The sequence below is a fragment of the Erpetoichthys calabaricus genome, chromosome 2, assembly GCF_900747795.2.
Source record: "Erpetoichthys calabaricus chromosome 2, fErpCal1.3, whole genome shotgun sequence".
In the NCBI taxonomy this organism is placed as follows: Eukaryota; Metazoa; Chordata; class Cladistia; order Polypteriformes; family Polypteridae; genus Erpetoichthys; species Erpetoichthys calabaricus.
In genome coordinates this window covers 266,395,175-266,416,036 of record NC_041395.2, presented here as the reverse complement: position 1 = coordinate 266,416,036, position 20,862 = coordinate 266,395,175, and the positions used below count along the sequence as shown (strand labels likewise).

Sequence of the window (20,862 nt, the reverse complement as noted above, 5' to 3'; positions counted from 1 at the left end):
CTGTCCGCTCTAACTGTGCTAAACCCGGGTAGCTCCACGTTAGCATCTGGGATGGTGGTAGTTAGCCACGTTTCACAAAAACACAACAAACTGCATTCTCTGTAGGTCCTGACATTTTTCACCATTGATCTTTGATTTTCATCGTCGATCTTATTTGATATTGAGTTCACATTTCCCATGATCACAGAAGGCACCGAAGGCTTAAAACGCCACTTTCTCGCAAGCCGCTTCATTTTTAGCTTAGTGCCGGCTCTGCTGCCACGATACCACTTTCTTACCTCGTTGGCTAAATAGGGAACCACACTGACTGGCATTTGTTCTCAGCGGTTGAAGTTGACCACTTGAATAGACGATTCTCGGCGTGTAAAAATCCATGTCCACGTTGTAAAAGTAAAAGTGTCCAGGGAACGAATCCACATAAAAGAAAGAAGAAGAAGACCCATTTGTAATATTGTGAAATTTCCTTTTTTCAGTTTTTGGTAACCTAAAGTTTAAATTTAAAGCTCTGGCAGTTTACTGCTTACCTGTTCACCCTTTTATGTGATTAATTGCATTTCAACCAGTTAAATTTGAAGAAAAACTGGAAAAATTGAGGTGTCTAAGAAATAACCCAATGATAGAAAAACTAAATGCCCGAAAATCTCAAAAATATTTTGACTGATTTGATAATTTAATTATGTTATAGAAAGAAGAAAATTAGCAGGCCCACGTTTGTTTTTGTTTTTTTGATCAATATCGTGCTAGTGTACATACTCTGCACTAGGCAGAGCAGGGGCTTTAGGCAAAGGAGGATGTTGTGCTTGAAAGTTTGTGAACCCTTTAGAATTTTCTATATTTCTGCATAAATATGACCTAAAATATCATCAGATTTTCACTCAAGTCCTAAAAGTAGATAAAGAGAAACTGTTTAAACAAATGAGACAAAAATATTATACTTGGTCATTTATTTATTAAGGAAAATTATCGAATATTACATATTTGTGAGTGGCAAAAGTATGTGAACCTTTGCTTTCAGTATCTGGTGTGACTCCTCCTTTGCAGCAATAATTGCAACTAAACTTTTCCGGTAACTGTTGATCAGTCCTGCACACTGGCTTCGAGGAAATTTAGCCCATTCCTCGGTACAGAACAGCTTCAACTCTGAGATGTTGGTGGGTTTCCTCACATTAATTGCTTGCTTCAGGTCCTTCCACAACATTTCGATTGGATTAGCAGGGGTGTCGAACTCCGGGTTTTCATTCTAACCCTTTTCCTAATCGGTGAGTAGTTTTTACTGCTAATTAACTCATTTTCCCTTCATTTCAATAGCCCTGTTTTTAAGGATTCAGTCCTCTGAATTGATTCCTTTCTTCATTAAATGGCAGCCAAACAGAAATGAGACGTGAAATGAGCCAACAGATGACCAGCTAAACTGGGATTTCAAACTCCAACCAATTTCACTCCAAACAGTCCCTTAATGAGAAGCTGATTCTTGCTGTTAATTAAGCCCGTTGTTTAATTCAATGGCTTGTTGCTGCTCTCATTCTGCCACAGCAGACATTTCCAAATCTGTTGATTTTTCTATTTTTTCTAAGAACATTGTCAAAATGTTTTGGTGACCTGAGAGATCAACATTACTGAGACCTTCACCTTTCTTTATTTTCAGATATTGTGTGATGGGCACAGGTGAGCTGGTCATATGGTGGCTTATTTGATGTCTCATTATTGTTTGGCTACTAATTAAGGAAAAAGAGACAAGGGGCCTGAGTCAAGTTAATTAAAACTAAAGCAAAAGAAGTTAATTAGCAGTAAAAACGGCTCACTAATGAAGAAGATGGTTAGAATGAAAACCTGCAGCCACTGCAGCCCTCCAGGACTGGAGTTCAACACCTGTGGATTATGGTCAGGACTTTGACTTGGCCATTCCAAAACATTAACTTTATTCTTCTTTAACCATTCTTTGGTAGAACGACTTGTGTGCTTAGGGTCGTTGTCTTGCTGCATGACCCACCTTAGTTCATGGACAGATATCCTGACATTTTCCTTTAGAATTCTCTAATATAATTCAGAATTCATTGTTCCATCAATGAAGGCAAGCCGTCCTGGCCCTGATGCAGCAAAACAGGCCCAAACCATGATACTACCACCACCATGTTTCACAGATGGGATAAGGTTCTTATGCTGGAGTGTAGTGTTTTCCTTTCTCCAAACATAACGCTTTTCATTTAAACCAAAAAGTTCTATTTTGGTCTCATCTGTCCACAAAACATTCTTCCGATAGCCTGGTTTGTCCACGTGATCTTTAGCAAACTGCAGATGAGCAGCAATGTTTTTTTTGGAGAGCAGTGGCTTTCTCCTTGCAACCCTGCCATGCACACCGTTGTTGTTCAGTGTTCTCCTGATGGTGGACTCATGAACTTGAACATTAGCCAATGTGAGAGAGGCCTTCAGTTGCTTAGAAGTTACCATGGGGTCCTTTGTGACCTCACCGACTATTACACGCCTTGCTGTTGGAGTGATCTTTGTTGGTCGACCACTCCTGGGGAGATTAACAATGGTCTTGAATTTCCTCCATTTGTACACAAACTGTCTGACTGTTGATTGGTGGAGTCCAAACTATTTAGAGATGGTTTTGTAACCTTTTCCAGCCTGATGAGCATCAACAACTCTTTTTCTGAGGTCCTCAGAAATCTCCTTTGTTCGTGCCATGATACACTTGCACAAACATGTGTTGTGAAGAGCAGACTTTGATAGACCCTGTTCTTTAAATAACACAGGGTGCCCACTCACACCTGATTGTCCTCCCATTGATTGAAAACACCTGACTCTAATTTCACCTTCAAACTAACTGCTAATCTTGGAGGTTCACATACTTTTGCCACTCACAAATATGTAATATTCGATCATTTTCCTCAATAAATAAATGACCAAGTGTAATATTTTTGTCTCATTTGTTTAACTGATTTCTCTTTATCTACTTTTTAGTTCTTGAGTGAAAATCTGATGATGTTTTAGGTCATATTTATGCAGAAATATAGAAAATTCTAAAGGGTTCACAAACTTTCAAGCACAACTGTAAGTAATTGGGTGGATGGATGACTGAAGAAGAGGTGTCCTGGACAGGAAAAATAGAGACATGATCACATTTGGCATGTTCAGTGAGGTGTAAAATGTAAAGAGAAAGTTCAGCGAACCACATGGAAGACATGGTTAATAAGTGTTATGAAATTTCAGTGAGAGTGTCGGGTGCTGTGGTTGTCCTTGGGTCCAAGACAAGCCTGAACCAGTATGTCAGTTTATATGTAATGAATCCCCCATGAGTTACTCCATTTTAGTAATAGATTTGCATCTACAGACTTTGAAAAGGAACTCTGATCTCTGAAACTGTTTTCATTTAAATGTGTGTCTGCTTACTTTGAGTGGGGTTGTGACACTCCACTTCTCTACAGAATTCTTATATTTATTTCGTATCTACTGATTTTTATGGGGAACCACATACAAGTGACGAAAAACATTAAAAGAAATACTTAACAAATACATAAACAAATGAAAATCATAAACATCAAATAATGATAATATATACTTAAGTTTCACATTATTCCTACTGGTTACCCATTTCAATTCAAAAGAATACACTTTACAATAAAATTGATTCAATACAGGAATGCTTTACTCCTTGACAGTTGTGTATAGCATTTTTAAAAGTAAGCATCCCCTGTGACCTAATAATATTAATTGGCTGTTGCCTTTATCCATGGTGACCTACTACATTTGAGATACAATTTGTTACATTTCTTTTTTTTTCCCCCCAATTAGACCACAGATAGATGAATTCACATGCAATTGGTCACAAAGTGTCAGTAGGGATTTCAAACCACAACCTCAGGGTCCAGAACTTTAACCACTACACCACACTGCCTGCCAGTAACAATATTCCTTGGTTACATACACCTGGTTAACCGACTGCAATGTAACTGAGGCCCATTATCTTAGAAAATTTTTCGGACAAAAAGGGTAAAACATCTAGTAATATCTTATTGTGGCTAAATCATACTGATACATTTGTTGTAATTACTGAACTAATACCAGAAAAAAATAAACTTTTAATCCAAATATTATTTCAATTAATTTTCTATATGAGGAAAACAAAAATAGTTGAAGATCTGACATTTTTGCTGTATAGTACGAACTTTGTTTTTTTTAACTGGGGAAAAAAACTTTAGCCTTTTTGCGCCCCTCTTACAGATGCACACTAACACTACTTTCACAAACTTGAGTCTTACACGTTTATGTCTAAATGATCATAACATCTGAAGCTTACATTCATTCCTTTTTCATTTGTTGTAAATCAAATGGGCAGCATTGAAATCCAAAAGTTATACTTTTCCTGTAATGTATCAATTAAAGGACATAGTTAAATTATGACAAGTTTAAAATCTCTGACCAATGTATATAGGGAGGTGCTGTTCAAATCCTGCCAGGGCACTGTTATTATGATGGTTGCACATTCTCCTCATGTCAGTATGTTCCTTCACAGCTCAGGTTTTTCCCCAATTAAAAAGACATACATAATAGATTACTAGACTTTTAGATGGTCTCTTTGAGTGTAACCTGTAATGAGCTGGCGTCCTGCCCAGGGCTTCTTCATGCCTTATGATTCTACCTCACTAGGTTTGATGGGTAAATTGAGGCTTAGTGGCCTCCTCAGTCTGAGTTAGTGCTAAAGATCCTTACTATAGCATTAGAATAGGTGGGCCTTTTTTATACTGATACTAAAAAGTGTTGTCTTCTTGTTGAAACCTGTTATCAAGAACCTTTTGTTCTTTACGACTAAGCTTTCGAATACAAATTATATTTAATAACAGTATTTTTGAAATGAATCTTAATTTTTAAATGTAAGTTATTTTGGTCATTTAATAATGTACTGCTTTGTAATCTCTTAAGGGACCTGGATAGTTGGTAACCTGTCTGATCATTGTTTAAGAATTTGCACAGACTCCACACATTTCATGAAAGTGTCTTCTGTGATTCTGAATTGTTCCATTAAGAGTAAATATAGGTTTGTGATGTATTGTAATTGACTCTCATCTTAATCAGTATTGACTTCTGTTATGTTTGTGCTACACTAAGCAATTCCACATGTCCTTGTAATGAAAAATTCTACTTTAAAAAAAATAAAAATAAAAAAAGATTAAGTAGTGAACACTTGTATTGAAACTCTTCTTGTTTCCACCTAATAATTTTAAACATTTGTTTCTACCTTTTTTTATACAGACTTTCAATTAATTTATTGACACCATGTTGGTGGCTAGGCTTGCCTGTCTACGTAGTTTGCCCACAAGTGGGTTGCATTCTGCTTTCACCCAAGGATTTCTGGGTCTAAGGAATTCCTGCTTAAAGACCAGTCAGCTACAGCTTCAGACTAAACAGGTATGTCTTAAATATAGTAGTTTGATTCTGAATCATTTATATACTAGTAACTTACAAAATAAAACCATTTTAGGAAATGAGGGATAAAAATAATACTTAAAGCATTTTGGTGTGGTCATTGAGATATTTGAGATAAATATTTTTCCAGCATGCCTCTGGCCTTGTATAAAAATGTCAGTCATTTACTAGTGACAGTGTAACAGTGAGCAATGCTGTTGTAAATTTGTTATGCATATTACATTAGTAAGCATATGTGGTGGAGAGAATATAAACAATGACAAAAAAAAGAAAGTCATCCATCACCTATTCCTGGCGTATTCAAATGGTAGCCCAGAGGCCACATGCAGCCTAGAAGTAACACTGAGTGGTCCCACCCATGCTCCCGACAGAAACACAGAGAAACTCCAAGAAAAACACATTTTGCAAACCTCCTGAATTTCCTACATAAACTCCACATAGCCTAGCAACATTCAACCCCCAATGCATTGTGTTGTTGTGTATCAAGAAGTGGTACTAGTAGTCTATGATACATTGTTTGTTTTTTTTTCCCCCCCCTGTGACGGTACACACTGCCTTAGCTGCTAGAGCTGGCTGTGACATTGACTACATATTATATGATTCTATAATCATTTGTTTGCAGTCTTTGTTGTATTTCAGTTTCAAGTGAGTGTGAATGTGGGTTTTTACAAATGAACTAACAAGCACTGTCTCCACACTTCTCTTTATATGATTGGTTGGCCCTCCACTCACTCACTTCGATCCTGCGGATTCATGGCTGTTACAAGGATGATGATCAGCCAATGACACACAAACAAAAGAATGAATTAGGAAGAATTAATTTAATGAAAACATGGAAAAAGTTTGGAATTTTCTTTAAAACTCAAATTAAGCACTGATTGCTTTATGGGACTACATAACAACTTTTTATAGAATGTAGAGCTTGTTATTTACCTGTGGTTATGTTTTTTCACCTAATAAACAAAAGATTTAGCGCCAGGACTCTCTGCCTCAGTATACCTTCACAGTACCTCATACTTGATCCAAATGCAACATATGCATAATGCCACATTTTTTGTTTACAAAAAATCACTGTTAATAACATGATGATTTAAAACAAACCTGTATTCCCTCAGTGTGCAGTAGACTAAGGCTGCAACACTAACCATCATAGTCGATAATAATCAAGTTATTAAAAACATTGACAAAGATCAGTTTCCATTGATTTGTTAATTACATTTTGATTACATTTCAATTGGAAACGTGCTGTTACAGGCACTGTGGAGGAGTAAGACTTGACTTTATCCCAGTTAAGTTGAACGTTACTTCAGCATATGTAACGCAGTGTTTGCCAGGCTAGGCATAATGATGTGACTTTCGGTTTGAAGTGAGGAATATTTTGAGTCATTATCCGTCCCTCTACAGTACAAATAAAACACCCGCATATGCAACAGAATTTAATGATAGGCAACTAAAAAAACGTGTGTAATTTTTTTTTGATGTGGTCACTTGGCTAAATTATGGTGTTGCATTACATACTTGCATACATGTGTAACATTAGAGTGCATGTTTACAAAACAATGAATGCAAAAAAAAATGAAGTCCCTTTCCAAGCAGAAAACTTTTTTGTGTGTGTGGGTGTTGCTCATTCCGAGTAAAAAGATAGTGAAAAAGGAAAAGTTTCAGACTATTGGACTTCAGCTGGCTTTTATACAGTCTGGAGGAAGACGCAAGTACTGCTGCAACAAGCCAACCATAGTCCATAAAACAGATTTTGTGGCACAGTCATACAATTTCTAATATGAAAATCTAACGGCACACTCTCAACAATAAATGACATGCAGCTACCTGTGACAGTGTGTTGGCTGCAAGCAAATGTGGCAATGAATCTATGGTGATTAAAGGTTTCTACACACAAAAAAGATGTATGATAATACAAATAAGATAAACTTTCAGTTAAAATAAACTCGGCATATTACATTGCAAAGGGAGAACCGAATTTCACACAAGTGAAACCACTAGTTTTTTTTTCTTCCAAACGAAAATAGTCTGGACATTTCCCCAGTACAGGTAGTCCCCAGGTTGAGGACATTCGACCTACAACATACAAACGGGGCCGCAGCTGCGACGCATGCGCCTCAGTAACTGCCGCTCCGTCATCTTCAGCCTGTGGACGCTGCAAGCAGTGGCTGGACGGAGGCTAGAGAGGGGCGATTTCGCTGCTTGCGCAGTGTAGTGTCCCTCCGGTGGCTCCTGGCGGCAAGCGGTTTCACTGCCCTGTTCGTTCTAGGTGTGCGGCTGGTAATGCTGCAAGTGGTGATCCGGTTGTGGCTGAACAGGGTGGCGGAGGGTAGCATTGTAGTGTGCCTCGGATGGCTGCGTGTTGAATGGGGGCAGTGGTGTTTCCTGCGTACACTGCAGGCAGCATACTGTAGTGGAGGTGACTGTGAGGTGGGCTGGTGATGAACCGCCCCTCGCTGCCCCCATTCATTCTCAATAGCAAGCTTGCTTGTACTGTTACGCACATAGCAGGAAGTTGTCTCTTGTCAGTACAGGGTGGTCCAGATCTAATTATGCAGATCCAGATCGTCTGGATGACTTTAATTTATGCAGGGACAATTGCAGTTCGGCGCGAAGACGATTCTTCATGTCGTCAGTTCGCACACTTCTTAATGGTCCAGGATTTTTCGGGTGATTTTCTATGTAATAAACTGAATAAGTTATAGCGTAATGAAAATTGCATAATTAGATGTGTACCACCCTATACATCAGACGTGTTGACGACTGGTGCCTTCCTGCTGTGATAGCTGTACAGTGCTGTGCAGAAGAGCTCATTTTAACCTTTTGTCTTCACCTTTCAACAATGTCTCTGAAACACAAATCTGATGCAAGTGCTGGTGATACAGTAAAGAAGAGAAAAACCATCACCTTTGAAAATAAAGTAGAAATAATAAAAAGGTCAGAAAGAGGTGAAACACTCAGAGCACTTGGTTACAGTCGGTCAACAATAGCATTTGTTAAAATAATGTACCTGTTCCAACTTACATACAAATTCAACTTAAGTACAAACCTACAGTCCCTATCTCGTACGTAACCCGGGGACTGCCTGTATATGTCAACCGTGTTCAAACATTACTGCATACTTACAATAAGTAAATAAATAATAAAGTCATGATGATGCAACAGATTCTTCGGTGGAAAATTGTGGTGCTCAGGTATTTACATATTGCATTGGCAGTAAACCATCTCTTTCACTGAAAATGGAAAAAAAAACTTAAAATTTCATGTTAAATTTTGAAGTGTGTATTTAATGTGATTCTGAATACATAAGCCATATTGAGAAAACGTGTTTTTATGGAAATTTTGTGTGTGTATTCATTGCACAACCAGTGTTTTATTTCTATTTATTTTCAATGTATTATTATATAGATCTCATATAAAAACTTCTGTATAAAATATCTAGAAGTAGTTCAATATTTTGAAGAGTACATTTCTGAAAAGTTTATACAAACCTGTTGACTTGGTGAAAAGTTCTATACAACAAAATCAATCGACAAAATAATCTCCAGATTAATCAATTATCAAAATAATTATTTGCATCCTTACAGTAGACATTGTATTTATGTGTGTTATTAACTTTTCTCACTTGGTATGGGTTTGTGCACTGACAGTTTTGATAGCATTGATAGTTCTTTTTTTATTCTGTTAAATGCACTTTGTGATTTGTCTGGGTTGTATATGGCTAGGGCTGTATGATTTCCGCAATGCGGAAAACACGGATGGAATCACGTAATTAATGCTTAAAATTGATTTTAGCTTTAAAAACGGAAATGTGCGGAATTTAGAGACTGAAGGGGTGACTGTTACAAAACATCCGAATAAATTAAACGATGAAATAATTTGTAGTTATGTTATTCAGATAATATTTTCTAGTTTGTTGTTTTTGAAGCGAATGCAATTCTTTGTAGAAATCAGGTGTGCCTCTCTGTTTTTGCACGTTTCCTGTATGTTTTCTTGTAAAAATGCATGTGAATTCGGCAACTGCACGAGACAGAAATGTCAAAGCGCGTGGTATCAGATACCCTATGTCGAAAAAACTAAGAAAAACAAGCGTAACTGCAAAATTGAGGGCACAACAATATCCCGGCCACTATTACGAATCTGGAGAACAACTTTTCTGTAAGTTTTGCAGCATACAATAGACTGGACACAAAAAGATACTTGCAATGACCACGTGAAATCTAAAATCCATCTCAAGAACATTAAGATCAAAAGGTTTCCCATTCAGGTAACAACAGAGGAAAAAACAAAAGCGTCAGATGCAAGATGCGTCCTTTCTTTATTAAACTTTGTAAACAAGGAGGCGTGCTGTGAAAAACGAGAGCAGTCTTCGTCAAACTCATTAGCCCCGTGTCTTTGAACAACATATGGACGCCGTTCTTTGAAAGATACGTGGCAAGAAAATATATGCTGTAGTTGATGAAACCACAGATAGCCAAGACCACATAGTTCTCATCACAGTGATAGGTGAGTAAACATTTGACTGTATGGTAATTCTTTTATGTAGGCAGTGCTAATTGTACGCGATGTATTTAATGTGAATCATTTAACCGATTAAATTACACAGGTATTTAACTGGTATTAACAGTCTTTACCATCGAAAAATGTTATTAGTGAACAGAACTGGTTGTTAACGGGTTCCCTTTTAAAAATTAACAACAATGTTTCGGGATTTAATAAATGTTTTGCCTCGTGGTGACGAGGCATGCAAGGTCCACTTTTGACTCTTCTTTTATAAACTCGGCACCTACAAACCTGGGCAGAAGAGCAGGCTTTTCCTCTGATGCAACGAGCCCTTAATAGCGGGTCACTTTTTTTTCTAACAGTGAAGTTAACCTTCATCGCAGAAGGATGCATCAAACTACTAAAAACTCTTACAATTCTGAAGGGCACTCACTATCCTACTGCAGTCTCAGCATGCAGCATCATGGAGGATCTGGGCTCCTACCTGATAAATGGAACTGCAAAATAAGGTTCAGTTGTGCTTGTGTTCTGTTTCATTAAAGGGAATGTAAAGTGCCATTTCATTATTGTTTTGTTACAATACTTTCTTACAGTAAAAAAAAAAAAACATAAAAACCCTAAAATATGAATCAAGGAAAAATAAAATGGTGAAAATGGAAAATCAAAAAAAATAAAACGGAATTTGTGAATAAATAAAACTGTTTTCATAGCCCTATATGACCAAAATATAAAGGGAAACAAATATTATTGCTCATACTCCGCACTATTTTGTTTTTATGCACTTTTTGACGTGCAGCCAAATTTAAAAGGTAAACAGTGAATAAACATTACTTGTTTTTCAATGCACTCATTTGTGTTGCTTTAAAATTTGTTATTACCTGCTACTTTCTGGCTGCTGAAAATGTCTTGCCCAGCAAAATTTCTTGGTTTGAAAATCTGGCCCAGCTGAATTTGTAATTGAATAGCCCTGAGTTATTCCCAACAAGCAGATGTGTGGTACACATTAGAGAAAGTTCTGATGCCAAGAATGCTACTTTTCCATAAAAAGAAATCTGGTGTTTTTTGAGATGTCTTTTTATCTGGAATTGCTGAATTTCACTTATTCCTTTGGAAGACAATGTAAATGCCAAATAATACTTTGATCACCTTCATCATTAGTTGGAGCACTTTGTAGTCAAAGAATCCATATTACTAACCGAGAATGCTAAACCGGATGGACGCAGGGACATCCGGCCATGGGCCGTAGCCGCAAAAAGACGTACTGCGCAGGCGCCCCAAGAAATGAGGGGCTGCGAGAAGCGGATGAGGGGCCGCGAGAGGCGGACAAGACCACAGAAAAAAGGAGTGAGCACAGAAAAAAGGAAAAGGCACAGAAAAAAGTAGTCAAACGCAGGCGCCGCACGAAACCCATTGCACACGAAACTAGCACACAAAAAAAAAGAAGACGCTCGCGCACAACAGCAAGGCACCCCCCCCCTACAGGCACCGGACGGGACACACACCAAGAGGGGGATTTAACAAGCCCCTGGAACACAAAAAAAAGAACACAAAACCACCCCACACACCCTACAAGCAACGGACGGGACACACACAAAGAGGGGGATTCAACAAGCCCCTGGAACACAAAAAGAAAGAAGACGCTCACGCAACAACAATCCTCACCCACAACCCCCCCCCCCCATCAATAAGAAGTGACACCCAAAGCCACATATCTAAAGGAAACGTCCATATTAAACATACGTCATCTCAACACCTTCACACTAGGCAGCATAGGTGGATCTCATTACAATGAGGCACTATTAACCGTTCAACCACAGAAAAGGCTCCATATTAACAGTGAGTGCGATCCTCCTTATTACTTATCCATATTTCTCACGCTCAAGAACAAACAAGTCATGAATTCACGATCACAGGTACAAAACGATACCGCTCGGATAACGGGACCAAACACAATTCACACTATGCAGCAGAGGTGGATCTCATTACAATAAGGCACTATTAACCGTTCAACCGCAGAAAAGGCTCCATATTAACAGTGAGTGCAATACTCCTTATTACTTATCCATATTTCTAGAAGAAAAAATGTCTCGGCTCCAAAAGTGCTGCATCGCAACAGGCACGGATTCAAAACGAAACACCTCCCGTCTCAAACATACGTTAACGGCAGCGAAGGCTACAACGGGCTTCTCACACAGCACAGGCAAATCGATTACAGCTCCAAAACAACACGTCCCAAATACTACACATGCAACAACGCGCCTCTCAAACGGCACAAGCAAAACATACACCAGGAAAATTCATTCGGATTAATGAATGTCATTTGCAATCATTGTCATTCAGTTCACTTCCCTGAAGAAACAACTGGCAATACAAGTAATACATTTACACGTTGTTGTCAAAAGGGTCAAATTAGACTGCCTCCTTTACATTCATATCCTGAATATCTACAGAAGCTTCTAACTAACGATGTACCTGAAAGTGAAATCTTTATGAACTGCATTAGATCCTACAAATCGGTATCCACTATGAACATTAACAGTGGCACTGCACGTGACATCCGTCTTGCAAAACTGTTAATTATTGATGAATGTACAATGGCATCCAGTCACTTACTCAACACCATTCATAAACTTCTACAAACGTTTATGAATAATAATATTCCCTTTGGAGGAAAGGTACTTTTATTAGTAGGAGATTTTAGACAGTGCTTAGCTATTCTTCCACATGCCATGCGCTCAGCTATTGTTCAGTGCACCTTAAAATACGCAGACAATTGGCATTGCTTTCAAAAGATACAGTTAGTACAAAACATACGATGTCCAGAACCAGATCATAACAATTGCTTATTACAACTGGGAGATGATACGCTCACCAATACAGATGGACTTCACCCACATTTTATTACAATTCCTCAAGCCTTTATCTGCGACGACTTAGTTACAGACAGATTTGGAACAGCAATCTCATTAGACCAAATGCCCCTTTTAACACAACGCACTATATTATGTCCAAAAAATATTAATGTGAAAAACATAAATACCCAAGTCATTCCATTACTTCCTGGAGAGACACAACTCTTTCTAAGCTGTGACAAACTTGACTCTGATCACAACAATAACCATCTTCATTGACATTACAAGTTCTGACCTGGAATTACCTTTTACACTTAAACGGCGTGTACAAAGAAATTTTCCAATAAACCTTTACACTGTGCCACACACTTTATTGTTTGCTTTCTATTTGCATCATCTACACCTTCACACTATTCTATATCTCATTCATACATCATGCTCTTTGTCATTCCCAACACCAGGGGTTGGCGAGCGAAGCGAGCAGGGGGCGGAGCCCCCTAGTAGCATGAGAAATGATAATTAAATGAAAAGCATGAGAATGATAAACCCCATATACCATTTCTGTTCCCTAAAGCAGTGCCTAAGGCCGTGTAATCTAGTAAATTTGGCAGAGTGAGAAGTCATCTTGGTGAGAAAACAACATCCGGTTTTGGTGTGTTGTGAGTTGAAGGAAGAAAGATGTTAAAAATAAAAATTCTTTGTTTTCTAATGCTGTTGCAAAGGTGCAAAAAAAAAAAAAAAAAGCGACACAAATGTTGACACAGTATGTGAAACCTTTAAATGTATTGCATCATTGCGATTAGGAATATACAACACGTATATTCTCAATTCGTATGTCAATATTTAAGTTTGATGACTTGCTTCACCACATCGATCCACTCATTAAACATCAAAGAACGCAGATTGATCCTGTTGGAGCTGCAAGCCTGCTGTCACGTGTTGATAGCAAATAACCATGTTGACATCACATATCAAAACTTGAACACACACCACCCATATTTGTGCTAGTACTGCAACTCATACACGTGTCACGTTAATTTCTGACGAAGTGCTCAGTGAACTTGTCAAAGGAACGCTGGGATCACATGGCGGCCATGATCACTCTTGCATTTAGCTACTTTAAAATAAGCGTGTTACACATGAAAGTAACATTTAAGGGCTAATGTGCAAATGCATGTTATGTAGCACAATTTTACCAATGAATTTTTTTTATAATTCCTTAATGCACAACCTTGATTGCGTATTTGTGTTCTGATGATGTCTTCATCTCTTGGTCAATTTGGCTTTGTGTTCAAAGGTAAAAAATGGTGAGTGTGTTGGTGGATGACTGCTGGATAATCCCTTTCATGCATAAGTGTAAAGTGTAGGTAAAAGGAATTTTAAGTTGTTCATCAAGGCACAAACATAATAATGTAAAAAAGGAGGAGAGATTTAATTTGGTTAATCGATTATCTGTCTTGTCTTCAGGAATGCCAGTAACTGATTAAATGATCTGGAAAGGCTCTTACTTTCTTCTGTTGTAGGAGGCTGGTATCCAGCCTTTAGACTTAATATCAAGGTAAACGAAGTACGCTTGTTTTAAGAAATGGAATAATAACAATTTATTGATAAACACAAGGGTTATAGAAATATAACTGCCTATATATGTTGATCTATAAGGCAGTACAGAGAGTGGCTAAAGAAGAGCTATAATTTCTTGGCATAAAAGAACAGTATTATGAAACCAATTCTTTAAAGATAATGTCCGATGGTGTGTGGAGATTTTTTCTTTGTTGCTGTTACTGATTTAAGTGGAGGATTCTTCTAGCATTGGAATGCACAGTTTCTCATTGCTGCATGATTCTTTGTCAGGAATGTGCAGTGCTTTGCTTAGTTAGGCCGTTTACTACATTGTCTATAACTTCATAAGGAAAGGCATTACTCATTATGGCACAACAATTCAGATTCTGAAGTTCCCTTCTTGAAGTAATACCCGGTTCTCGGTCCTTTCAGACTGGGCTTACTGCTTCAATGCCAGATTGTATCCCAACTTTCAGATCCTCAAAGTGGCAGCTTTTTGGTTGCACAGAGAGAGAGAGAGAGAGAGAGAGAGAGGTTGTTTCAGAGATTTTCAATCATTTTTGGAGAGTGTACTCAGGAGTGACCCTGGCCATAGTGCCCTAGGGAATCCCCTCAGTGTTTTCCTCAGAGTTCCCTGTAGAAAGCAACCTGAAAGAGCCAGTGAGAATGAATCTTCAGGATAGTGCAGTAAGTTTTAACAGAATGTGTAACTTTTCCTAATTGGATTAAATTAACTTCTGTTATAAAATATAGAGAGTTCTTCTGGCCATCAGAGTTGTTATTTATTCATTTGCAGCTCTTTGCATATGACTGAAGTGTAGTACAGGCTGATCCTGGTACAAGCTGGAGTTCACTTAGCTTGCAATGTAAATTGAGGAAAGTGCAGCTGGATGTTTGCTAAATCTGCTACCTTAATAGGTCTGGTGGGAGACTAAAGCAGGGGTGGGCAAACCTTTTGGCTAAGGGGCCACATTGACTTTTAAAATTTGACAGACGGGCCGGGCCAGCACTAGATGCATACATATCAAACATAAACATAAAAAAGGCATTACAGTGTTAATATTTACATTCACTTTTAGTGGGAACAGTGTTGTTGATCACCCTTTTTTGCCAGTGCATCGAAGTCTTGTGTTAGTTTTGTTGTGGCAATTCTCAGAACAGATCTGAGGTGTTCATTGCTCAACTGGGATCTGTGGGGTGCTTTGTTGGTGTTCATAACACTAAAAGTCTGTTCACACACATATGTAGAGCCAAACAACACCAGCGTCCTCTGTGCCATCTTCTGCATGTTTGGAAATTTGGCTGTGTTTAATGAAGCATAAAACTCATCCAGTTTAAGAGAGTTGAACTTCTCCTTTAAGACGGTGTCACATTGGAGATCAGTCAGTTCCAACTGCAACTCCTGTGGCTCCGTTTCAGGGTCCTGTGTGAAGGGACGTGACACCACCTGAAGTGACTTGTAAATTTTTCCAAAATCTAAGAACCGACGGCAGAATTCTCCTTGCAGGTCGTCCAGTGATTTCCGGTATTTTTTCACAAGTCGAGGGGCCTCTTTTAGCGTAGCCAGTGTGGGGAAATGAGCGAATGAGCTGTTTGATATTTACTTTGAGAATAAAGCTAGCTTGGTTTTGAAGGCTCGATGTTTATGTACATTTCATGCACAAACTGGTCTTTCCCTTGTAGCTTCACGTTCAGCTCATTCATGTGTGTCATTATGTCCACAGCAAAAGCTAAATCACAAAGCCAATCTGTGTCACTCAGCTCAGGAAAATCGTCGGCTTTCTCAAGTAGCTCCAAAAATGAAATAATCTCCTGTTTGAGCTCCCACACTCGTCGACATACTTTCCCCAAACTTAACCAGCGGACATTGGAGTGGTAAAGCAAGTCCTGGTGATCAGCGTCAATTTCTTCAAGAAACTTAATAAACTGACGATGCTGAAGTCCCCTCGCTCAAATAAAGTTAACGAGTTTTACAACTGGCTTCACTACATAGTCAAGCTGCAATACGGATTTAAGCAGTGCTTCCTGGTGGATTAGGCAGTGTAAGAAAATTACTTCCTGCTTAGGGTTGTCCTCCTTCACCCTGTCTTGGATTCTTTTGAGCAACCCAACGTTTTTTCCAGTCAGATTTGGCGATCCATCTGTGGTAATGTTGGCGAGCGTACACCAAGGTAGCTTGTGCCTATTTATCACCCCCGACACGCTGTCATACAAGTCCTCTTCCCACGTTTTCCCCTTTAGGGATTCCATGGCCAAAAACTCCTCCATTATCTCAAAATTGTCATTAATCCCTCTGATAAAAATTAAAAGCTAAGTGGTGTCCTTTATGTCATTACTTTCATCCAGTGCCAAGGAATATAATGTAAATGACTCCACTTTTTTGTTTAACTTGCTACCTAAGTCTTCGTCAATTAGCTCAACACGGCGAGTCACTGTCCTGTGTGATAAGTTAATTTTTCAAAGTTGTTCTTGCTCTCAGGACACAAGATACCTGTGCTCTCTACCATGCACTCTTTGAGAAACTTCCCTTTGGAGAAAGTCCTGCTGGTCTTTGCTAATTTGAATGCCAGCACATAACTTGCCTTCGTGCTTGATTCTTGGATGGCAGTTTGTCGGATAAAGGTGTTTTGCTGAGCCTGCAAACTAGCTGCCAACCTCTGAGCGGTAGCAGTCCATTCTTGCGTTGACTGGTTGTTAGAGTAATTAGCATGCTTGGTGGAAAAGTGACGGCTGATGTTGTATTTCTTTAAAACCGCAACGGTTTCTTGGCAGATAAGACATACAGCCTTTGACCGGACTTAAGTGAAAAAGTATTTAGTTGTCCATTCCTTATTTAACACTCGGCACTCACTGTCGACTTTTCTTTTCTTTGGCCCACTCATTGTTGCAGATGGGTTCAGAGCAGTAGCAGAGTAATAACAGAGAGTAACCCGGGCTCCGCAAAATCAAGTCAATGTATCACTGCGCCTAATGCCCCACCTGGTGGAATGCCAGGCATTACAGGACAAGGTCATGCAGTCATAATTATGATATGATATATGATTTGATTTGGGCAATTTTGTACCAATCTTCGGTGGGCCGGATTAAAAAGACCAACGGGCCGGATGTGGCCCATGGGCCGTAGTTTGCCCACCCCTGGACTAAAGCCTAGCAGAATGGACAATGATGACTTTGTCTTCACTTCTAACTAATCCTCAGCAACTGACGAAAAATCAATGCAATGCAATAGGCATAGCTATATGGAAAATTCACTTCTGCTGTCTTCATGAAGTCCTTGGGTAGCATCAGCTTTTCCCATCAACCCTGCCACATGGGAATAGCTACCTGTGCAGTGCTGCACAACATTGATATTATAGTTATGGGGTTTGGATATATAAAATTTTCTTACCTTAGGTCAGAGGATTTATACCAGGCTGATGTGGATGTTATGCATGCTATCATCACATCTGTTTTGAAATAATTGTTTTGTTTTATTCATCAGTTTCTAACTAAAATACTTTGTTTTCATTCCATTGGACTTGAGCTACTATTATACAGTTAGGTCCATAAATATTTGGACAGAGACAACTTTTTTCTAATTTTGGTTCTGTACATTACCACAATGAATTTTAAATGAAACAACTCAGATGCAGTTGAAGTGCAGACTTTCAGCTTTAATTCAGTGGGGTTAACAAAACGATTGCATAAAAATGTGAGGCAACTAAAGCATTTTTTTAACACAATCCCTTCATTTCAGGGGCTCAAAAGTAATTGGACAAACTAAATAACTGGAAGTAAAATGTTCATTTCTAATACTTGGTTGAAAACCCTTTGCTGGCAATGACAGCCTGAAGTCTTGAACTCATGGATATCACCAGATGCTGGGTTTCCTCCTTTTTAAAGCTCTGCCAGGCCTTTACTGCAACAGCTTTCAGTTGCTGTTTGTTTGTGGGCCTTTCTGTCTGAAGTTTAGTCTTCAACAAGTGAAATGCATGCTCAATTGGGTTAAGATCAGGTGACTGACTTTGCCATTCAAGAATTTTCCACTTCTTTGCTTTAATAAACTCCTGGGTTGCTTTGGCTGTATGTTTTGGGTCATTGTCCATCTGTATCATGAAACGCCGCCCAATCAATTTGACTGCATTTAGCTGGATTTGAGCAGACAGTATGTCTCTGAACACCTCAGAATTCATTTGGCTGCTTCTGTCCTGTGTCGCATCATCAATAAACACTAGTGTCCCAGTGCCACTGGCAGCCATGCACGCCCAAGCCATCACACTGCCTCCACCGTGTTTTACAGATGATGTGGTATGCTTTGGATAATGAGCTGTTCCACGCTTTCTCCATACTTTTTTCTTGCCATCGTTCTGGTAGAGGTTGATCTTGGTTTCATCTGTCCAAAGAATGTTTTTCCAGAACTGTGCTGGCTTTTTTTAGATGTTCTTTAGCAAAGTCCAGTCTAGCCTTTCTATTCTTGAGGCTTATGAGTGGCTTGCACCTTGCAGTACACCCTCTGTATTTACTTTCATGCAGTCTTCTCTTTATGGTAGACTTGGATATCGATACGCCTACCCCCTGGAGAGTGTTGTTCACTTGGTTGGCTGTTGTGAAGGGGTTTCTCTTCACCATGGAAAATGATTCTGCGATCATCCACCACTGTTGTCTTCCGTGGACGTCCAGGTCTTTTTGCGTTGCTGAGTTCACCAGTGCTTGCTTTCTTTCTCAGGATGTACCAAACTGTAGATTTTGCCACTCGTAAAATATTGTAGCAATTTCTCAGATGTTTTTTTTCTGTTTTTGCAGCTTAAGGATGGCTTCTTTCACCTGCATGGAGAGCTCCTTTGACCGCATGTTGTCTGTTCACAGCAAAATCTTCCACATGCAAGCACCACACCTCAAATCAACTCCAGACCTTTTATCTGCTTAATTGATAATGACATAACGACAGACTTGCCCACACCTGCCCATGAAGTAGCCTTTGAGTCAATTGTCCAATTACTTTTGAGCCCCTGAAATGAAGGGATTGTGTTAAAAAAATGTTTTAGTTGCCTCACATTTTTATGGAATCGTTTTGTTCACCCCACTGAATTAAAGCTGAAAGTCTGCACTTCAACTGCATCTGAGTTGTTTCATTTAAAATTCATTGTGGTAATGTACAGAACCAAAATTAGAAAAAAGTTGTCTCTGTCCAAATATTTATGGACCTAACTGTATATTCAAGAAATAAACACATTGTACACACCATCTAATGGAGTGAGGGGAATTTTAAGTACATCATTGAATTTATTTATTTCATTTAAGGCTTGCAAAAAAGTTACAGATTGAAAGAGAATAAACTTTAAGTTGTACTGTCACGTGATACTCTTTGCTGTCTTATTCTGCTTTTGTTTTTCTTGCTTTTGAAAGGACTGCCCTTGCCTTAGTAAACAATTATGCTGGGTAATGTTTTCCATTACAATAGTGTTAATCTTCGAAACAACACATCCAGTTATATGCATATTTTATTTGTATTTATGTATTTATTTATTTTGTATTTAATTGATTTTATTAAAATCAAATAACATTTTTATATATACAAACAAGTCAAGTTAACAATAACAAATCAGCCCCCACCCATTAGAAAGAGCAAGGCCAGCAGAGTAAAACTTTAAACTAGTAAAAAAAAAAATAAGCAAACAGATAAGTTAATAAATGGATAAAAATAAATAGAATAAGAAAGACGGGAGAGAATCAGCATCCTCTATTTAAATGCTTATTCAAAAATGCTATTGATTGTTTTGTTTGATTATTAGATCACAATGTCATGCTACCTTCATATTATGCTTCACAATTTCAGAAAAGAGACCACACCATATAATGAAAATATTGTCACTTGATTATTTTTCAGTTGACTTAATACTTTTTGTAGGCCACTTCAAAGAAATTGTTAAAGCACATGTTCATTTTTTTTCTCATCAAAGTTATTTCTTCACAGACTTGGCATATGCTTTTGTCACACAAAATTGTGTTCTAAAGTCAAGCGCTTTCTGTAAATTAAAAACAAATATCTTGCCTGCACTGGTACTTTACAGTGGAGTGTATGGGACACGGAGGAAAAGCCTAAAAAACTTAACAAACACATCCACTTATTTCCTGTTTTGTGTGTAGGTTTTGATTTTTAGAATGTCTTGTCCTGCATATGAAAGTGGGAATGAGCAATGCTGGTCTTTGTTCAAGTATAAAGATGCCAGTTGAAGTAGTAACTGTGTTGCATTTATAGACAAAGCTATAGCAGCTACATTATAAACAATGGAAACCTTTTTTCAGAAAAATATGTTTCTCTGCTCTTTTACTGTGGTGTGTGAAGTAAACACAAAGTCTCTGGTACTTTGATTGCAGAAAAATGGGAGATTATTACACAACAATATGAGTCCTAAATATATTAAATGTAAGTACAGACATCTTGATTGCATGTGTGTATTGAAAATGAACGTGTATTCCACTTTTCTAATGTCATTAGGTCTTTTTAAAGAATATTTTTATAAGAGGAAAAGTTGTAATA

General features: G+C 38.3%; 1 protein-coding gene across 1 annotated transcript in view; it reads left to right on the top strand.

Annotated features, from left to right (window-relative positions):
- ghitm (growth hormone inducible transmembrane protein) overlaps nt 1–20,862 on the top strand; it is a 51,013-nt gene that overhangs the window by 7,363 nt on the left and 22,788 nt on the right. The window contains exon 2 of the mRNA XM_028795487.2: nt 5,254–5,409. Within this exon, the coding sequence (XP_028651320.1) occupies nt 5,278–5,409 (132 nt within the window). The 5' untranslated portion in view covers nt 5,254–5,277. The remainder of the gene's footprint in view (nt 1–5,253; nt 5,410–20,862) is intronic.